General features: G+C 40.4%; 1 protein-coding gene and 3 long non-coding RNA genes across 4 annotated transcripts in view; 3 read left to right on the top strand and 1 right to left on the bottom strand.

Annotated features, from left to right (window-relative positions):
• Positions 1-320, top strand: part of LOC105459719 — a 2,085-nt gene extending 1,765 nt beyond the window's left edge. Inside the window, exon 3 of the long non-coding RNA XR_975717.1 lies at positions 253-320. This is a non-coding gene — a long non-coding RNA (uncharacterized LOC105459719). The remainder of the gene's footprint in view (positions 1-252) is intronic.
• LOC105459720 (R3H domain-containing protein 1-like) overlaps positions 1-17,450 on the bottom strand; it is a 19,488-nt gene extending 2,038 nt beyond the window's left edge. The window contains exons 1-14 of the mRNA XM_011705958.1: positions 15,003-17,450; positions 13,319-13,608; positions 12,739-13,015; positions 10,870-11,289; positions 8,413-9,016; positions 8,115-8,290; positions 6,995-7,974; positions 2,400-2,585; positions 2,161-2,314; positions 1,886-2,076; positions 1,244-1,417; positions 1,004-1,166; positions 618-798; positions 428-531 (exon numbers count right to left, since the gene is read on the bottom strand). Of these exons, the coding sequence (XP_011704260.1) occupies positions 428-531; positions 618-798; positions 1,004-1,166; positions 1,244-1,417; positions 1,886-2,076; positions 2,161-2,314; positions 2,400-2,585; positions 6,995-7,974; positions 8,115-8,290; positions 8,413-9,016; positions 10,870-11,289; positions 12,739-13,015; positions 13,319-13,608; positions 15,003-15,018 (3,916 nt within the window). The 5' untranslated portion in view covers positions 15,019-17,450. The remainder of the gene's footprint in view (positions 1-427; positions 532-617; positions 799-1,003; positions 1,167-1,243; positions 1,418-1,885; positions 2,077-2,160; positions 2,315-2,399; positions 2,586-6,994; positions 7,975-8,114; positions 8,291-8,412; positions 9,017-10,869; positions 11,290-12,738; positions 13,016-13,318; positions 13,609-15,002) is intronic.
• LOC105459718 lies at positions 525-984 on the top strand. Its single transcript, XR_975716.1, has 3 exons — positions 525-577; positions 654-768; positions 922-984. It is a non-coding gene; the product is annotated as an uncharacterized LOC105459718 (long non-coding RNA).
• LOC105459717 lies at positions 1,333-1,842 on the top strand. The gene is made up of 2 exons (XR_975715.1): positions 1,333-1,413; positions 1,545-1,842. It is a non-coding gene; the product is annotated as an uncharacterized LOC105459717 (long non-coding RNA).
• Positions 17,451-20,915: the final 3,465 nt, after the last annotated feature.

Below are 20,915 nucleotides of genomic sequence, written 5' to 3' on the forward strand. Positions count from 1 at the left end.
ATATATATATATATATATATATATATATATACATATACATACTCAATATTATATATTTAATAAATTTATGCAAGTAGGAATCACTTTCCAGCACGTTATCGTACAAAACTGGAAAAAAAACGATAAATATTAATAAAAATGAATTAACGCACGTGAAAAAGCCCCTATCGTATAAAGAAGGCACTGTGTTCTGTGTGTAGTATTGTATTTTATACTTAAGTTCTGTACCTTATATCATATTGTCTTCCACAGGTTTCGCTTTTAAGAGGAGACAAGAATGTGTCAAAATCGTGTTACACTTTAATCCTTCATAAGCAAAATGAAAGCAGAAAATGAACTAAATCTTAAGCGACGTACTGAGCGCGAACATCGAATTTTTTTTCTTTTCTCTCTCTTTCTCTCTATGCTCATTGCAAATTTTTCATACCTTCTCTGATGTCTTTGGGTACGTTTGATGAGAGCGATGACATGGAAGGTGCCTGATAAAAATTGGATCGTGCGCCGCTCGGTGGTAAAGATGTTACTTTGGACCTAAATGAATTGCACGGGCGTATATATTTACCGAAAGAAACAGAAAGTAATGTTTAACAAAAAATAACGTAGAGCTCTTAAATTACCTCTGTTTGCGAATTTTCTGATTTCTGCCGTCAAAGGAAGTCGGAGTGCCGGCCCCCGAGGTGTTAGACGAAGGCGGCCTGTACGGCCGCGGGCAGCCTTGAACAACAGGCGGTGATGATACTGGTGCATACTGCAACCGGGGGTTGGATGGTACGCCTGGATGCATCAATCTCATATCCCCTGTAGCGTTTTAAATTTAATATTAACAGCTATTTAAAGAACGATTTGATAAATTGTAAGGCCTGTTCTTTATATCTGAACTGACTGCACTAATTCAGAGTTAAATTTCTTTTTTCAATGTAGAAAGAGAAAGATAAACTGTAAACTAGTGCATCAGTTCAGTTATAAAGAACAGGACTATTGATGACATTTAAAAGTATCGTACCTTGCACTATATGGACACCCTGATACATTGGCAGTGGATAACGTGGTTGAGGTTGTGCGCTTCGATCTCCACTTCCACCTCCGAAAAGCTCGTGCGCCGGAGTTGGAGATCGACTAGCTCGTTGAGAGTTCCCTGGCGTTGTCGCCCGCACGCTGGGAACGACCTATTTCAAGAAAAACCTTTTATATCGAGAGTCCCGTAATGACTTAGTAGGTGACGTCGTTACTGTGATATTCTTACAGGAACGTTTTGTCTAAAGACGAGATTGGGAACCAGCGTGGGTGCCATGTACGCGCCGGGCGGCGCCGGAGACGTGCCGTTGTGGGTAACCTGATGTCCGAATGTTCCACTGGTCACCATCGCCGGGGCCGCGTAGCTGCTTGAGTTGACATACATCAACGGCATACCAGGTATCTGTTGATTTATAGCAAATATGATGCATTAACTTTTTATGTTAATATAACATAATTTAATAAAACAATTTTATATATAAATAATATAATTTTATGCACTAATGATCTTTTGTTATATCAATTTCCAGCAAAATTAATATTGGCAATTAATTACCAATAATAAATACAGATTAATAATTAAGTATCAAGATAGATCAAAGAATGTACAAACAATTAAGAACGGAAAATGTCAAAACGGATCTTAGTGCTTTCATAATATTCTAAAGTGTGAATCTAATGATTTTTTTTAGTTCAAATAAACCGCGTGCCGCATATCGCTGGTTTCAACGCAGCTCTAAACCGAATAGTACTATTAATAGTAATATCAATTAAATTGTCAATCTTGTAATGGCAATCCAATAAATCGATGTTCGTATATCTATTAAATCCTGTGAAGATTAATAATTATCTCAATAATATTATTCATTACCTGACTAGACGTTGGTGTGTTCGGTGGCGTAGGTACTCTGTACATCACAGGCGGTGGCTGTATCGCCGGCTGTCCCGGCGGATAATACGTAGGAACCATTTGAACCGGTGGTTGATACGTATAGTCGCCGGGGGTCGGAGTTACCGCCGGTACGGAATTGTAAGGTACCGGGTAACTGCCGACGTAATTAGCTGCAATGCAACAACGTCAATTACTGCAGATATTACAGAGGAAACAGAGAGAGATACAGCAATTGCTATTAGATCGTAACGTACAACTCGCTTGGCTCGGAGGCGTCATTGCTTGCGCGTTGAAAGAGTAATTCGTCGGGAATCTCTGCTGCTGATGCAGCTGCTGCCTGTCCCCTGGATTCTGCCCGACGGAAATTGCCGTTGCAGGCGGAGGTACGAAATACATGGTCTGTTGGGGCTGGAAAGATTTATTCTCTTACCAAACGCAGAAAGTTTTACAAGCGACAATAAGAGAACAAAGCGCGTGATTATTCTCTTTTTACCGGTATTTGATTCGGCGGTGGTTGCCAGTAATTCGGTTGTATCGACTGCATATTCTGCACGGCTTGGTTCGCGGAGGGCGGCGGTGGCGGATACGTGGAGTGCGGGGGCGTGGGATGGCTGTCACCGCTGCCACGCTGATCGTAAATGTTCATCCCTAAGAAATATCCGGACAACTCCGCCATATCCTGAAAACATCGACATACGTTACACCATTAGATTGAATTTTTTGAAGAACCATTAGAAGAAACTCTACAAATTTATTTGTCTCGTATTATTTGCGCAGACTGGCTAAGCCTTAATGTTAAGGACTTGTTAAGCCTGTCAATCAGAAATAAATCTGCGCTTAAATAATAATAAACCCTAACCTAATCTGAGGATAAAATAAAGTATACAGATTTCTATAGAATATCTAGATCACTAGAACATAGTTTGCTACGGATCACCCTGAAACCGAAACGCCATATTTACGCTAATCAACGTGTACAGTGCTTTGTGAATGAGTGTTGGATTATTTAAACGATATTTATAGTTATAATAAAAGTATTTAAATAAATTCTATAGTTTAGCCATGATTAGCTAAAGATGGTTATTACGATAACAACAGTGTTACCTCTTCCTATCAAATTAGCTTCACGTTCACTTTAAAGCAATTTAGTTATGTATTCTATAACGGATGCCCAACTAGTTTTTCCGAGGAGCCAGATTTCAAGACCATCGCCCACGGATCAGAATATCAAATTATCGCCCTCTCTGCGTTACTCAGGGACTATCACATGGAGTAGAAATTTCTAAATGGAGTCTAAATTTCATATTTTGAAACGGTCGCGAACCACGGTTGCGGGCCGGACATTGAGCCTGATCTGTGATTAGGTTAGGTTAGGTTAGATAAGATGGCGGGTCTCAAAAGCATGCAATATTTCATCATTACCTTCAGCTTAAGAGGATGCTGAATACGACATTTGCATTCTAATGGATAACTGAAACGACTGAACGGATTCGAAAACGCTTTTACAGGATTGAAATAGACATAAAATGTAAGTGTACTAGCTATAAATTTGTAGTAAAAACGAAAAAATATTTAAAAAATTACCAGTCACCTGACGTAAACATTTTATTGGTACAAAAGTTCTGTAGCTCATACGTACAAAATATAAGTAGCTAGCGCTCATCGGATTACTTGCATTAATAATACAAGACTTTTTGAGCTACGATTGGAAGCGTAAAAAAACAGATATTCATTAGAATGCAATTTGTGGTAATTCGTACGCTCAGCTAAGGCAAAGACAGCAAAAATTGCGTCTGGCAGTAAGTGCCGGATTTCCAAGAGATGGCGTTTCAATTAGTTAGATAAGGACATTGCACGTGTTTGAATAAGACAGGAGATATTGTAAGAAGTTAGAGAAGAAGTTAAGAGATGCCTCTGTTTTCGATCTCATGCAAATTTGGTCGAAATTTCAGTTGATAAAACAGGACTTCAGCATTCTTTTAAGGCGATGTTGGAAGGTCGGAAAAATTTGCACGAGGTCGATAAAGCAGACTCTTCAGTGTCAGTGGTATTTCTAAATGAACTTCTTACAATATCTTCTGGTCTCATTCAAACACGTGGATTCTCTTTATCTAACTTATTGAAGTGCTATCTCTTGGAAAATCCGGCACTTACTGCCAGACGCTTTGTTTACTATTCCTATCTTAGCTAAGCCTCCGAATTATCATAAATTACAGTTTAGTGGATTTTTTTTCTACGCTTTCAATCGTAGCTTAAAAGGCTTTGTATTATTCGTTCATGTAATCTGTAGTGTGAGATGTAAGCATTTTGTACATATGAGCTACAGAACTTTTACACTAATGAAATGTTTATGTCAGGTGTCAGCTGTATGATCCGAAAAGATGTAATTTTTTAATTTTTTCCGATTTTACTATAAATTCGTCCGCCTCACATCACAATTTTATGTCTATTTCAACCCTGTAAACGGTTTTTGAATTCCGTTCCGCCAATTAGGAGAAATCTACTGAACTGCAATGTCGATATTTCCGACCTTCTAGCAACGCCTTCGGAATTACCGACACATTGCAGTCGTAAAGATTTCTCCTAAATGACAGAATGGAATTAAAAACCCTTTTACAGGATTGAAATAGACATAAAATGTATTGGGGGGACGAAGGAATTTGTAGTCAAAACAAAAAAAATTTTTTAAATTACATTTTTTCGTACCGTACAGCTGTCACTTGACGTAAACATTTTATTAGTGTAAAAGTTCTGTAACTCATATGTACAAAATGCTTACGTCCTCCGAATCGAATTACATGACAACAAATAATACAAAGCCTTTTGAGCTACAATTAAAAGCCTAAGAAAAAAAATCCTTACAACTGCAATTTATGGTAATTCGTACGTTTAACTAAGGTAAAGACAGTAAAAATGCATCTAGTAGTAAGTGCTGGATTTTGCAACAGATGGCACTTCAATAAGTTAGATAAGGACATTGCACGTATTTGAGTAAGACAAAAGATATTGTAAGAAGTTCATTTAGAGATATCACTGACACTGAAGTCTGTTTTATCGACCTCGTGCAAATTTTTCCGATCTTCCAGCATCGCCTTAAGGCGATCCTAAACTGGAATCAAACTCTAAAAATGTCGCTGTTTTATCGACGATTTATGAATATGTATGCGTGCGATATTGACGTAATGGTGTGTAGTGATGTGTTCATGTTTACTACCATATCGATATCGCACGCACACATCGTAACAAATTTTCAAGAACATATATCTTTTTTATTAGACATCCAAGCCTAATTTTATGAACTCAACATTGTTTGCACATGTAATTCATAGTTCCGGCTGGTATCATTTTGTACCAAAAAAACTGCCAAATTTTTGTACGAAGCAAATATTGGCACATGTTAACAGCTCTAAACGCCATGTTGGACTAAAAAAGGTAACGGAGATCTAAATTAAAAAAATTTTTTTCGTTCTTAGCATAACCTCTACCAGCCGGAACTACATTGATGCCTGTACTTTAATCATGGAGAAGGATTTTTAAATCTGTTGCCTTTAATTATGTTTATTTTATCATGGAAAATAATCACGTTCGGTCGATAAAACAGACGACTTTAGAATCGCCTTAAGAAGGTGCTGAAAGGTCGGCCAAATTTGTACGAAGTCGATAAAGCAGATTCTTTAGTATCAGTGATATCACTAGTATCTCTAAATAAACTTACAATATCTTCTGGTCTCACTCAAACACATGGACTGTCCTTATCTAACTTATTAAAGTGCCATCTTTTGGAAAATCCGGCACTTACTACAAGACGCAATTTTTGCTGTCTTTACTTTATCCAAGCGTACGAATTACCACAAATTGCATTCTAATAAACAATTTTTTTTCTATGCTTCCAATCGTAGCTCAAAACGTCTTGTATTATTCGTGCAAGTAATCCGATGCGCGCTAGATACTTTTTTTGTACATACGAGCTGCAGAACTTTTGTACCAATAAAATGTTTACGTCAGGTGACAGGTTATAATACCCCAAAAAGTAATTTTTTAATATTTTTTGTTTTTACTACTCATATATACCTAGCGCGATGACATTTTATGTCTATTTCAATCCTGTAAAAGCGTTTTTAAATCCGTTCAGTCGTTTCGGAGTTATCCATTAGAATGCAAATGTCGGTATTCCAGCATTGCCTTAAGGAGCTCGGCAGGAAAGACAGGCAAATTCATTTATACTTCACGGTGCTGACATATATCTGCACTTTACCACATTTTGTCTCGTAGAAGTAATATTTTTTGGGACTTCTTTTAGCTAAAAAAAGGTGCTACGAAAAGGCCGATTTTTGTTTCACTTGCAAGAAGTAAAATTGACATCGTTTGTTACAATTTTTGAGACGAGAAATCTAATGGTGCTAGTTAAAATTACGTCACATGTCAGGAACATCAAAAATTGAGTTTAAAGTCGGAAAAATGTGTGGTTTACTCGCAGAAGACGTACAGCAATCCGCTGGGTGGGGGGAGCCGTGACTTGATGTGTAGGCGTACGGGATTTTCGCTATTAAATATAGCATTTTTATAACAAACTCTTCATTTGTTATGACAAAAACATAATGTACACACCGTATATCATCAACACATGCAGCGTAGCGACTTGTCTTGCGAATTACTGCGATGCCACGCATTTTTCCGATTTTAAACTCAATTTTCGATGTGTTCCCGACATGTGATGTAATTTTAATCAGCACTATTAGATTCCTCGTCTCAAAAACTATAAGAAACGACATCAATTTTACTTTCCACGAGCGAAGCAAAAATCGGCCTTTTCGTAAAACTTTTTGGTCATTTTTTCAAAAAAAAAAAAAAAAATTACTCTGTAGAGAGATGCAGGCAATTCTCCTGATTACAAATATCGCAATTAGGTATATTGCGATTTTATCAATATTTTAACCGTAATTTGGGATAAAAAAAATTCGTTTCCGACAGAGGTCTCCACCGTAGCTCCTACCGATCCTTAACTTAATTAAATATGTTTGTTGTTATATTCTTGATCGATTAATATTATTATTTACAAGGGAATTTTCAATTCCTTGATACACTTACCCCTGACTGTGGTATTGGTCCTTGATGCACAGGTACCGCGTAATTGGTGTAGACCTGATTCTGATTGAAAACAACGTCCCCTTGACCGCCATTTTGCATACTCGCTTGACCCTGAGTCGGATGAGGCGCCATCATCACAGTCGGTTGCCCCATGGGGGGCGGATAGACACCCTGATTATACGGTTCTGAGGTAGGTACATAGGTCGCGTACGGTTGTTGAGCTGTTTGGTTAGTATGACTAAACATCGGTAATGTTGTTGACGATTTGACTAGACTTTGCTGCTGCGGCTGCGGCTGCAGCTGCAGCTGCTGCTGTGGCTGCGATTGTGGCTGCTGTTGCTGCGCTTGCTGTTGCTGCTGCTGCGGAATGGGTGGGAGGTTCTGCGGTGCAGAAGTAGGAGGTGGTGGAGGTGGCGGCGGTGGTGGCGGAGTAAACGGCAGGCTCGGCGATGTTGCCGTGTTCGTTACTTGGGCCCCGGTGGTCGTTCCCGTGACACTGATCCTCGATTGCGGCGACCTCTGCTTCCTGCCGTCGTGCTTGAGGTTGTTATTCGTTCTGGATGGCTCGGAGGGTAATTCCGTGTGTTGTTGTTGCTGCTGCTGCTGTTGTTGTTGTTGCTTATTAGCGACGCCGTTCTCATTCTCCATAGCGAAGAACTTTGGCGGATTGTCCGGGTCGTAGCGATAGATCGAACCGTCCGGGTTCGTGTACGGCTGATTGGTCTGCGGGTTTATTATTATGCTGCCGGGTGGCACGCTGGACAAACTGGTAACTGCCCACATGACCGTCTGGCCGCCACCTGACTCCGGCGAGACTAAATCCTGACTAGATACTTGAGTGTGGCTACACGTCATGGCGGCTGGTACGGGAGAGGGTGATGGAGATGGTGATATCGTCGCGTCACTGCGCTGACTCTGCGATTTGTAGCCACTGCTCGAGCGGCTCGGGCTCAAGCGTGAACACATGCTCGCCCCCGAATCTACAACACATTTGCCACGTGATAATAGAAGAGAGCGATGCAAGGACGACAATAATGCAACGAAATATCACTATATAGTATCGTTGCATTAAAATCTTTGTCGGTATTTTCGACGCAACCCCGCAATTACGAACAACTACCTTGCTTCATGAGGCGAGCCCCCGCACTATGTGTGGATGTGACACTGTCCCCCCTCGTCAGCATGCCTTTGGTGTATCCACCGAAACTGAATGACTTAGAAACGGACGGGCGCAATACCGCACCGCGGAACGAATCCCTTCCGTCAAAGGATTCGCCCTTCAGAAGTCGATTTTGCCTGAAGATGCATATATAAACTGTATTCTAAGGCGATTATCGTATTAAGAGATATATTTGATGAATAATTTATAACATTATTGTTACGCGCGGTAATCGTATAAAAACTCAGATGCGATTTACCTGACTAGGTGGTGATCCGGATGCAGCAAGCGAAATTTCGCCGAGGCGTCCGAGCTCTCCGTCGAGGACCACGGCCAGGACGTGATTTCGCTGCTCTCACCGCTACTGTCCTTGAATATCCTTCGTCTGGCGCGCTCGTACTCCTCCTCGCGCTCTTCGAAGCTCTTACTGCGCCGGCAGCAGTCGCCCGACAGTCTGTCAGGCGATTTGAAGTTGAAGCTGTCCTCGAATGAGCTTGAGTCTCGCTTCAGGATACTTCTTCGCGGCTCCTCTGACAAGATCAGATCGTCCCTGATGTGTTCTTTGAAGCGAGTGTCCGGTATTCGCATGTTTTTCGTCCGCGTGACGATGACACTCAGACCTGACTGATCCACGTTGTGCTCCATCCCGAAGTAAGCTGCCACCCGATGTACCAGCATCCTATTGTACGATGACATGCTCGGGAACTTGTGGGAGACCTTCTGCCGATCCTTCGCAAACTCAATTAAATCCTTCTCGATCTTCAACAACACTGTGCGATCTTTCTGATTGCGGTTTATAGTCTCCGCGATGAACTGTTCGAGATCTATCCCGGTGCTGTCCGTGTACAGCTCTGTGCTGCTGTCTGTAAATAAATATAAAACTTAATATAATAAACTGTAATATAACTTAATAATAAAGTGTAATGTAAGAATCAAAAACAGAATGTTAACGCCTAATTGTTTGAGAACACCCCAGCAATAAACCAGTTGTCTGTCCAGCAAAAGATCCGACTTCAATTTTCGATCTTTTCGATTCCCGTATTTATTTAAATAAATAAAATAATTTCACTGTTATTGTTCAGAAATTACAACTTTCAAAAATATAAATTAAGCCAAGATTATTTTATGTAAAGAATGAGGAAATAGAAGAAGATTATTGATATACATTTTAAAAAATTTGTAAAGAAGATTAAAGCTAATTATAATAAAAAATTCCTGATAGAGAAAAAAACATTACAATATTTGATCTAACTAGAAGAGACCATCATCATCTTTATGGAACAGAAAAAGATATTTAAGGCTCTTGACTATACTCATTGTCAGTCAAAAACTCTGCGTTGACAGTGGCGACACCATATCACGGTAGAAATTAGGACCTTGATAATCATTCTAAAGGCTATGGCATAAGCGGCGTCTACAATGAGACTTAAGATTTAAGAAAATTGACCAATTGACCAATAGTCGATTATTCATCTCACGTGAGAAGAATAATCGATTGTGATTGGTCAATTTTCTTAAATCTTAAATTTTAAATCTCATTGTAGACGCCGCTATACAGAAAAACTTGAACTGTAAGCAAATCGACCAATCACAATCGAGAATTTAAGGCCATAACGTAAGCAATAGCAAACTACATGTTGATTTTTTATTGCTAAAGTCTTAAGGGCCATCTACAATGATAATAGTAAGTCGTAAGTCTTAAGAAATTGACCAATCATAATCGATTATTCTTCTCATATTCGACTGTGATTAGTCAATTTTTTACGACTTACGATTTACTACTTTTATTGTAGACGGTCCTTTAAGGGCCTTACTACTTTCATTGTAGATAGACCTTTACTGCTAAGTCTTACTGCTTAAGTTTTTTGTGTGCCATAGCCCTAAGTCTCTTTCTAAGATACGTTATATGTTGGTATTGTAATCGTAAAAATTTATCAATCACAATCGAATGTGAGGAAAATACTCAGCTGTGATGGTCAATTCTTATTGCTTACCGTAACACCGGCATACGATGTATTGTAGAACGGGCCTAATTGTAAAAAAAAATCGTTGGCGACGAAATGTTGTCTTGCATGTCATTTCATTATTACATGCTTAATTGTGAAAATGTGACTCGTACTTATCAAATTCGTAAAAATGGACGGAAAGTAATGTTATCTTTAAATTTCATACGTAAAATCATATTTTTCTCTTATGTAAACAGCTGTTAAACCGTGTTTTTCTGCCTGAATAAGCTTCACTTCACGTACTTTTTACGACTATTTACTGACTGTTAGGAGTGTGTTCGGATTCCCACCCGAATGCTCCTCAAGTATCATTAACTTTTTTTAACATTTGGTAACAAGAAAAAATAAATACCTAGCTGACATTTGTATGGGAATACACCTCAAGGAAGAAAAGATAATTTCCGTCCATTTTTACAAATGTTTTAAAGCGATTCCATTTTTTTGTTTCATCCAAATTTTCTTTATTTGCAAAGTTTCGTGGCATGCAAAAAAACTTTAACATATGATTTCTCGCTTATGACGTCACAATTCCAATATGACTGTCAGGAGCCTTAAGCATGACAAATTGTGAAGATTGTTACCATATATACTAAAAGATTAATCTTTCACACATACACACAAATTCTGATGTCATATGAATCACAATACTGTAAGCTTACTGATTGAAAATAAATTAAGGAAAGGAAAAGTATAACATTCGAGTGACATACCGCGCGAAAGGCATGGCGATGCGCTATCGTAGCTGCCCTGGGACGAATTCTGATGCCTCAGCTTGTGCCTAGATCCGGGCCTGCTCACCGAGAGCGTGTTGCCACATTGCGCCGAACACTGATTGTTACAAATGTTCAACGTGTTCGGCCTTCGTTGCTCGGATTTGTGCTGATTATTCTGGCCGCACGGAGCAAGATTCGTGCTCTTCGGCGAATGCTGCAACGCTTGACCGGACCTGGTGGGTGATATCGGAGTCTGCAGTAGACCTGGCCGCTCATTCTGATTGTTCTTCACACAGTTATTGCATTTCTGAATGATATTCGCGCTAGCGAATTTGGAGCGATGATTCTCCAATTTATTGCCATTAGTCGGAGAAGTGATGCTCTTTGGTGAGTGTACCTGAGAGGGACTAGATTGACCTGCGCAGCAAAAGTCCCAGAATAAAAATTTTTTTAGTAATTTTTTCGATAGTAACAGATTTCTAACTTTTAATAATAATCTAAAAAATAAAGACTAGTAGAGTGATGAAGGAAAATGAAGATTGAACAGAATTAATTGACAGAATAATATAATTTTAGCTACAGGAAATAAATAAAAGAAATAAGATGATGGGAATAATGTATAGAAGGGCTTAGAGAGTCAAGGAAATAAAGAGTGACCCAAAAAAGGTCAATATTAATTACAGAAAATTATAATTAATCACAGAAAAGTTTTAGGTTGAGATGACAATTGTTATAACTGAAGGAGGGGGTCACGTAATACGTATATTACATCTCTTCACGCAAAAATCCGATTTTTTTACATTCAAAACGAGCGTCATTCGTAAAATTATGCAGAAATATGTTTATTTTGCCTTCATAGGCTCAACCTTCTTAAAACACCGGATTTCGCAGACCTGTGATAATTCGATAATTAACTTTAATTCCTCCCCTTCCCCCTTTAACTCTGATAACAATTGTTATTTCAACTTGAAACTTCTCTGTGATTAACGTCTCATTATAAAGTACTATTTGGCACGCAGTTCAGTCCCGAAATCGACCGTTTTTTGGAGTTATCTTAAAATTCGATAATGGAATTTGATCCCCCGTTCCCTCCAGTTCTGATAACAAATGTCACCTCAACTTGAAACTTCTATGTAATTAATGTCTCATTATACCATATAGGTATCATTTGGCACATAGTTCCAAAATTGAGGGCCCAAAAAATGGGCGATTTTTTAGGTCACAGTTTAAAAAACTAAGGATAGAGGAGTTAGGATTATAAATATAATGAAATAAGATGGAAAATGCGAAATATATAGAATGAGCGTGGACGAAGATTTAGATTGTTAAGAAAAAGAAAAACTAAGAATAAGGAATTTAAGTTAAAATTTTAAGTAAATCAGAAGATGATATAAAGAACGCGAAAATATAGAATAAGAATGGAAAAGGAGGTTAAAGAGAAAGTTTAGAAATGTCCAGAGGTAAAATAACATGTAAGATAGATAATGTAAAAGATACTGTAAGCACGATAACGATAGGTAGGTAAACACGGTTAAATTTTAAATGCCATAAAGTAGAAAGGATATGTATGGATAAGAAAAAGTGTAAATCAAATTCCTTCTTTGGCAAATAATTTGGCTAAATAAATATTCTATTCCAATGATATTTTGTAATGCAGATGAATGAAGATGACCTCATTACAAATCGAAACATCGATTATGCAATTATTTACACGCAATTATTTGTGTTTTTATATTATTGTAATGTTGTAATAAATAAGCATTGTCATCTAGCTTGGTTCATTGTAAGTTGGTTGCCTTTATTTATTCATTTTTGTAAAATTTATTTACTTTTGCGCGGTAAGAATAAAAGGGGTCTCGCACTTACCATTTCGCGACGGTGTCCGACAAGTCGGTGAAGTCGCCGTGTTGCGCATTTGCTTAGGGGATTGAGCGGAACAAAGATTGCTGTTGTACATGGACTCGTTGTTGTTGAGCTTGGCGCCGGTGGAATTGGGCGAGAGGCTGCACACGATCTTCTTCTCGCCGTCCGCCGACTGCGGACTGTGCGGCGACGCCGGACCGTTGCCGTGCGGTTCCCGCGGTGGGGACGTCGATTCTCTCATGGCATGGCTTCTGACTAACAGCTTCAGTTTCGTGTTCGTCTGCAACAACCAAGAGCAGTTCTTTACCGTTCAGCGCGTCGTCGCGGTATCGATTCGATAGACACAACACTTTCAATTCGCGTTTGCCATTGTTCGATGTCGCAAACTCGAGAGACGCAATAAAAGGGGAATAGACGTTTCGTCGCGTAACTTTTGATACTCTTTAACATATCGTCTATATCTTCTAAATCTGACGCCAGCTTAACGACTTCTTCCAAATGTACCTCGAAGTTTCTAATGAATGAGAAAAGGGACGAGTGAAGTCAGGGACAATGATGTAGTAGTAATTGATGGGACACGTACCCGATTGCGAAAGTTCTTGCTTTCAGTGTCCGATTTGTCGGGCGGCGGGCAGGAGGACGCGGGACGATGGAGCGAGTTCGGTACGGGGGAGGTGCCGATGTTGGGGTTGGCATTCCCGTCTATCATATCCGGCTCCGAGGCGTCCTGGTGAGGTGCACTACCACCGGAGCCACTTACGGCGAGGCCTTGCCTGGAGGACGGCAGTGAGGGCATTCCTCCTCTCACCACCACCGTAGGACTCTCAGGTCGGTCCTGCGACCTGCTTCCTTTATACACCACTATGCTCGGTACTGGAATCATCAAGTGCGTGTAAATCGCGATTACATTGCTCGCCCATCTGGCGGTGATTTATGCAGAAACGTCCCAGTTTCCTCGGCCGATTTAAAAACGATTTTCTCTCAAACAAAAATGTCGAGTCATCGCCAGATGCGACTTTTCTCAATCTTCTTTTTTAAAATTGTACATGCATATTTTGCGATTTTTAAACTATTTAAATAAAAATTGGTTTACAAAAATATACAAAACTAATTAAATTAAAGAATAATTATATTTGTCTTTTACTAATTGTAAGCTTAACTGTTGATTATTAACTATAGATATATTTTGCAGAGGAAAAATCGATTTCAGGTCAATCAAAGAATTTGTACAGTGAAAAGAACATCCGATTGTTTGGCCATATTCTCATTTGCTACAATAATAACATACAAAAATATTTTTTAAGAAAATTTGAATGTTTTGAATTATTAAAAATGTGATCATTTTTAAATACAATTTTGGTATAATAATTGACTGTGGAAGTATGAGAATATTATTAGCTCTTCATTCAATGTATTGAATTCTCGCGTGTTATAAAAATAAACCCTTAACTTAAAAGCAATCCTTATTTGGATTTATAGTACTCTGGATGCAAACTTCTTTTTAATTAAAAGCTCAGTTATATCGTTTTATCAACAATAAAAACTCCAGATAATCATTCTTTTTTGTAAACAATTAAAAAATAATTTTTGATCATTATTGTAGCAAATAAGTGATATATTTTATTGTATTTATTATTTTTTGTATATTTCCTTTAAATTATTAATTCTTTACAGTCTTCTACAGTCTTGGCCATAACTATAAAGCATCCCCACAAATTGAACATAAACATTCTATATCTAACGAAAACTAAATTAAAATATATTTTTTTTATTGAAAAATAATATTTATTTTTGTAACAGTTTTCATATTTTCTTAGTCCTTCGGTTTCTATTACCACCCTCTCCAAGAAAATGCAATAAATTGAGAATGCTTTATACCTACGGCCAAGGCTATATATTAATGCTTTCAAATGAAAAAGTGCAGAATAAGCAATTTGTGATGATCATCCGAGCGCATTTAATCGAGCAGCGACCGGTGATATTTCTACAGCAGAATTTATCAATCTATGGTATTAGTGGACAATGGAGATTCTTCTCATTTCCGACGTGCTTACACGACTCTCTCTCTTTCGCTCTCTCCCCTCCTCTCCTCTCTCTCTCTCTCTCTCTATCTATCTATCTCTGCCCCCGTGTATATGTATATGTGTGTACGCGTGCGGTAAACCGTTCCGTGCCGACCCGATGTCATCGGACGGAAATGAAGCGAGGCGAAAAATTCTGCGAGAGAATGTCGAGGACACACACATGTGAAAAGAAACGACACTTACTCTCTAGGCGGGCCATGTGTTAAATGCGTCATGGAGTTACAGTGCAGTACACCCTGCAACTGGTGGGGATTCAATTCTCTCTCTCACACACACACGCGCGCGCGGGTGCGACTTAGCAGTTAGTATGTGAATCTTTTGGGTGGCGTGCAGCACGAGGGGCTGATACTAGGTGCCAGATCACTGCACGTCCACCTTCCGACATCGTATACTCTGTAAGCAGACACAACAAGGCTCATGACGTTCTCGTGCAAGGAAAACATTAAGACGTAAACACGTTCGCGTTTGAATTTTACTTAGCGCCCCTCTGTCTCTCTTCGAGATGCAAGTAAAAAATAATAAAGCGCGCCCGCAAGAAATATATTCGAGCTACCTTTCACGGCTGCGCAAACTTAATCAATCTTCTTTCAATCGGTCACTCTTACTCAATTCACGGAACTTAATTTCGGGATATCTACTCAACACTGAAAAACAATTTCTTTGAATTTCTTTGACCTTTCAGATATTTTCGTTGAAATTTTCAACGAAGTTATAACATTTTTAGATGCAAGTTAAAAATCGATTTTATCCGAATTTAGTTCTTCTTTTTTACTCAGAGAACAATGTTTTAATTATATTAACAAGATGTAGTATAGTAGAATGTATTTCACTCTAGACGTTTTTCTCGCTGCAAAGTTATGCTGATTTAATTAAATAAATTTAGTATGAAATTCTTGTATATCAACAAGGATCAATTGTGCTCATCTGATAATTTCTAAAAGAATTTTGATTCTCGTTCATTTCCCAACAAATATACTGGCCAAATCTACCAGAGACTTTCAATTTATGCAATCAGATCTTTTTTTTAACGAACTCATTAAAAAACCTTAGAAAAAAAATTACTCGAGGTATCATCAAATCTGAGAAAGTATTGAAAAGGAGGACGCCCATAAAATAAGCATTTCATATCGCGTAAAATTTTCAAGAAGTGTAATAAAAAAGTAAAATCGCGAACAAAGAAAAACATCAACATCCAAGTGTTAAAGGGAGGGTTAAAATAAACTGATCTCAACGCGAAACTTATGTAGCACTTTTACAACGTGAAAAATGCAGCACTCTGTTACCCGCGAAATAAAAGCCAAGTTTTTCACGAAGGGACCGTTTCGGCGAGAAATTTCCTGAGAATTCCAGATATTTCCAGACAGTAAATACTCCGTTAACAAATCGCGCGGATGCGATAACGATGCGCCGTACATTTTTACAATTTATCGTGATAATCGTTTGAAGATACGTCGCGCTATTGTTAAATAATTTTACTGCCGGCAAATCGTGTTACCTGCTGAACGGAGAATAAAATGGAAAAACTTTGTAATTGATACGTAAAGGCCTACCGAGAGAGAAAACTATTAATTAGAAGAGGACCTACAGTGTCGTCGTATCCACCATGGTCGTATCTTTATGTAAAGAGCGCAACGATAATTATTACGTAGCATAGGGTAAACGTCGAGCTATGAATCACGAGCTTCTATAGGTCAGCGTAACACCGTGAGTCATTTATTCGCGCGACGTTATTGGATTATTAAATGATGGAGAGTCGCGCTTTCGCGCGACATCAGAGTCGCGCACGTACATACACGCGCATACGAACGGTCGCAGGATTGGGAAAAGTATTCCATCAATATAGACGCATTATTACGCGTCATCGTGCGTAAACGAGAGCGTTATTACCATTGACGCTTAATCGCGTTTTACGAAGCTTAACCGTCGCGCAAATGAACAAATTTCGAACATCGGGCATTAATTAGCTCTTATTAATGCGCGATGTTTTCCCGCGTTGCCGAGAATTTAATAATTCCCCTCGGCCTCCGCCTCCGTGCTGTGCATGGACGCACCAATATCTGACAAATTGACGGCGGATTGCCGATGTAACAGTTGTGTGTGTGTGTGTGTGTGTGTGTGTGTGTGCGCCGCGCACGTTGTATAAATCATGTGATAAATATTTCGCGTATACATGAACAAAATGAGCGTGTGTTGCACGCAGTGCATGCAGGCATCGACATGCTCGGCAGTTATTAACTAACTCGCGGAATATTATTATTTATCGCTCCCGCCGAGATAGCAACTAATTTAGCGATCTAATCACCGTGGACGGTCATTCTCGCGTACATTGGATTACAGCCAGCAGAGATTTTAATCTTTCTTTTTTTCTCTTTCTCTCTCTGTCTTCCTTTACGTAGCCGCACGCGAACAACGAGGAAAATGTTTTAATTATATTAAGAAGATGTTTAATGGTAGAATTATGATGAGATCAAACTTCCACGATTAGATTCGATATTTTACAACGACGTTTAAAACGTAAGTCCATTTCTACCAATGTAGATTATAACTTTAATCTCGTCTTAACTCTTTTATCTCTTCAAATTCTTAAAAAGAAGATTAAAAAAGAATGAAAAGTAACTTACTTTCTCTGATTCTAAAAATTAGAAAAAAAGATAGAGCAAGTTAAATCGAAATTAATGTTAATTCACATTGATAGAAATAAGCATCATAAAAATTTAATATTTTTAGATCTATAAAACTTCTAATTATATTTACTATAGATGTATTTTCGCTAAAAAATTATGCCAATCTACTGAATAAATTTAATAATCAAGACATTCTAATATATTTAATGCAAAGGAATTAATCGTGCTCGTCAGGTAATTTTTAGAAAAATTTTGCTTGATTTATTTTCCATTAGACACGTTCTGATTAAATCTGCCAGATTTTCACGCAGATTTCTTTTTTTTCTAGTGAAAGACCGACGAAATATCTCCGTTAGCTGTAATTTAGAGGAAACAACTAGCAGCGTCTTCATCGAAATTGCCAATTTGCAACGAAAAGGCGGAAAGCGTTTCGCGATTTCGCGATTCGCATCACAAGCAAAGCCAAGCGACAAGGACAATCCTTCCATCTCCCTCCGTCCAACGAACCTCCAGTTAAATTCGGCAATCTCCATAGCGGCTAATTGCGAAAGCGCACGTATCATCGTGTTAAATTTAAACCGGAAATGCGACTGCGGCGTTCCGCGGTTGTGCCCGTGCCACTCTTCCTCCACGCTTCTGCCGCATTCCTCTTCGCGACGCGGATAAATTTATCCTCCATTCTCGGCGACAACGCGCCGATCGTGAGTCGCCCTCGATCGCCGTCGATCAGCCGTAGCTTGCATCTCTTTTTTCCTGTTTTCTGTCAAACTTCCCGCTCTTTTTCTTTTTTTCTCCCAGCTCTCTCTCTCTCTCTCTCTGCCTCCCTCTCCCTCTATTTTTATTTTCTCTACGTCTTTATAATGGACGAAATAACCTTCCGTTGTGTACTCAATGACTATCGATCGCTACGCAACATAGTTCTCGTTCGTTCCCACTTCCTCCTACCGGTCGTTTTCATTCAGCCGAACTTTTGCTCGTGTTCCTTGCTGCTCGAAATGCACTGATTCTTGTTTTTCTAGACACCACTCTTTCCCGCGGGACAACACTCTCGCGCTCGCATCGCGAGGAATGGATCAGAACGGAGTCCTCTTCGTTACCATGTCGAATTGTTTGTCAACGCGATTGGTATTCCGCTCGCGTATTCCTCGTAATTCCCCTCTTCCTCGCCGACACTGGCTCTTATCTCTTAAAGTAAAGATTTCGCGGGATGTGCAAAACTGCAGTCGACCGTCCGCGTGCGTTTTACCGTCGATAAACGCGCCTAGGTCTCGTAAAAGCGACCCCGAACAGTCGATCTTGCGGCGATCTACGGAAGATAGATTTCTTCTTTCTCAGTCTCCTCTCGCCCTCGGCTATGTCCGGTTATTATCACGAGAATATTCTCCCCGGAGGGTTGCGTTTCGCTCATAAAAAAAGCGATTGCAAGGATATCGTCGTCGACGGATAACTGCCCTCGCCGCGCGCGCAAAAAATATGATGATCGCCGGAAAAAAGCCCACCAGAGAAACGTACAGAATGATGGCTGTCTCTCTCCGTTATGGCAAGAGAAAATGTCAACGCGTCGATCGTCTCGGGATTACGGCCGAGCATCCAATTTTTCGTCACGGTTCGCAGCGCGATCTCCGTTATCTTCTATAACGCTTCAAACGATGGCTTCATGTCACGAGATCAATTAATCCCAGAAATTATCTTCGATCGGATCAAGCGGCACCAGAACCATCCTCCAGGCGAACCGTCCCTAAGAATAACTTCGGGGGATCACACAATATTCCTTATCTCCTCAGCGCTGATCACAAGATATGGCGATTGGGGATGTTTGTACCCAATGGGGAAACCTTTTTATCAATGGACAGAAAAGTTTACGTCGACGGCGAGCTCTAGGTAATCGTGTCGCTGGATCATGTCGCGCTCCGGCGGAGGAACATCCCGGAGGAAACCCCGAGATCGCGCTGCTCGGCGATCAACGATCTCGGCGAGAGAGGGGGAGACAGCCGATCGAGCGGAAATGCGGGTTTACCACCGCGACCTTCCGGCTGCGATTCTCGCCGTTCGCGGGCCGAGGAGGCACGCTTTGGCAAGACTTCACGGTGTCTCGAAAATAGCAGAACGCTTCCTCTCACTCTCTTTCTCTATCTCCCTTCTTTCCTCTCGTTTCTTCCGATCGCATTCCTTGTGCGACACGCGGGTGCCGTCGCACGTTTCGCTCTCTTCTGTGTGCTTTTGTGCGCCCGCGTTCGACAGAATTCGCGGGAACGGAGGTGCGATTTTCCCCCCAATAAGGAAAAACGAACAATAGAACTAGCGAAGGAAACGGCAAATGCGAACGAATGCGCACGATCCACCGCGATTCGGCGGACGCCGATGAGAGAAGAGAGAACCCTGGACCAGCACCGCAAGCTCCGCAATGAGCGTAACGTAACGTCGCATCGCCGCGGCACCGCTTTGCGCGAGAGACTGAAAGAGAGGCGCGCGCGACGCGCGGCTCACCCGGATCGAGGGAGAGCGGCGAGGGGGTGGCTGGCACCTTTGGAGGGAACGAGAACGTCATGAAGCCAACGAAAGAGAGAGAGAGAGAGAGAGAGAAGAGCAGACGTATGAGTAAGTAGCGAGAGAGAAAGACAAAGAAATCTCGCGCTTTCTCTCTCGACGGTAGTAAAATCAACGAGAGTGACGAAGACAGAGAATCTCGATAAACGACGAAGGGATGAAAGACAGGGACGTCGCCGAGGGACGAGGGAGGGAGAGAGAGAATTATGCAGAGACGAGGGGGAAAGGGCGCGAGAGCGATCGGAATGATCGGAAGATGGCGAAGTGCGGAGAACAGTGATGGAGAACAGAGACAGGTGATAACGGGCGAGGGAGATAAGAGAGGAATGAGAGGGGAGCCAGCGGAGAGGGATGTATATTGGCCGAGTGCACGCGTGCGCGTGTCGTGTGCACCCGGTGTACATCGTGGTGAAACCGCGCTAGGGGAAACCCCGGTTCGGTTTCAACCCGGGGAATTATTTCGGCGAAATGTAAATGTCTGTTCTGCGGGCACTATTATACGTTTATTACGCGAAATCGTTTATCCGCCGCGCGGAAAGAACGTAAAATCTGTCTCTTTCTTTTTCTCTTCAGAAATATAAAAAGGCACGCACCCGAAACAAAGCTTCCTTCCCGATAATTATTGATCGGACGATCGTTTTTGACAAGTTTTTTTACAAAAAAAAAACAAGCATTGCGGCGAGAAATCGAGTCGCAGGATTTATCACGCAGCAATATACTATTTGTTATTCAATCTTCGATCAGCTAAAACCTTTCCGATAAATGTTAAAGGTATCGCAGAGCGCCGGGGAGGGCAACAATGTAGTTTACAATGTGAAAGTCAGTGCTTGTTTTAAGACTAGACTCCATGGATAAGAGCCATTTGAGCTAAAATTCTGTCACAATCAAGTCTCATGGTATTCGCCGCCTGTCGATTTATTCTCCG

This window comes from Wasmannia auropunctata, unplaced genomic scaffold, assembly GCF_000956235.1.
Source record: "Wasmannia auropunctata unplaced genomic scaffold, wasmannia.A_1.0 LD334146.1, whole genome shotgun sequence".
Lineage (NCBI taxonomy): Eukaryota > Metazoa > Arthropoda > Insecta > Hymenoptera > Formicidae > Wasmannia > Wasmannia auropunctata.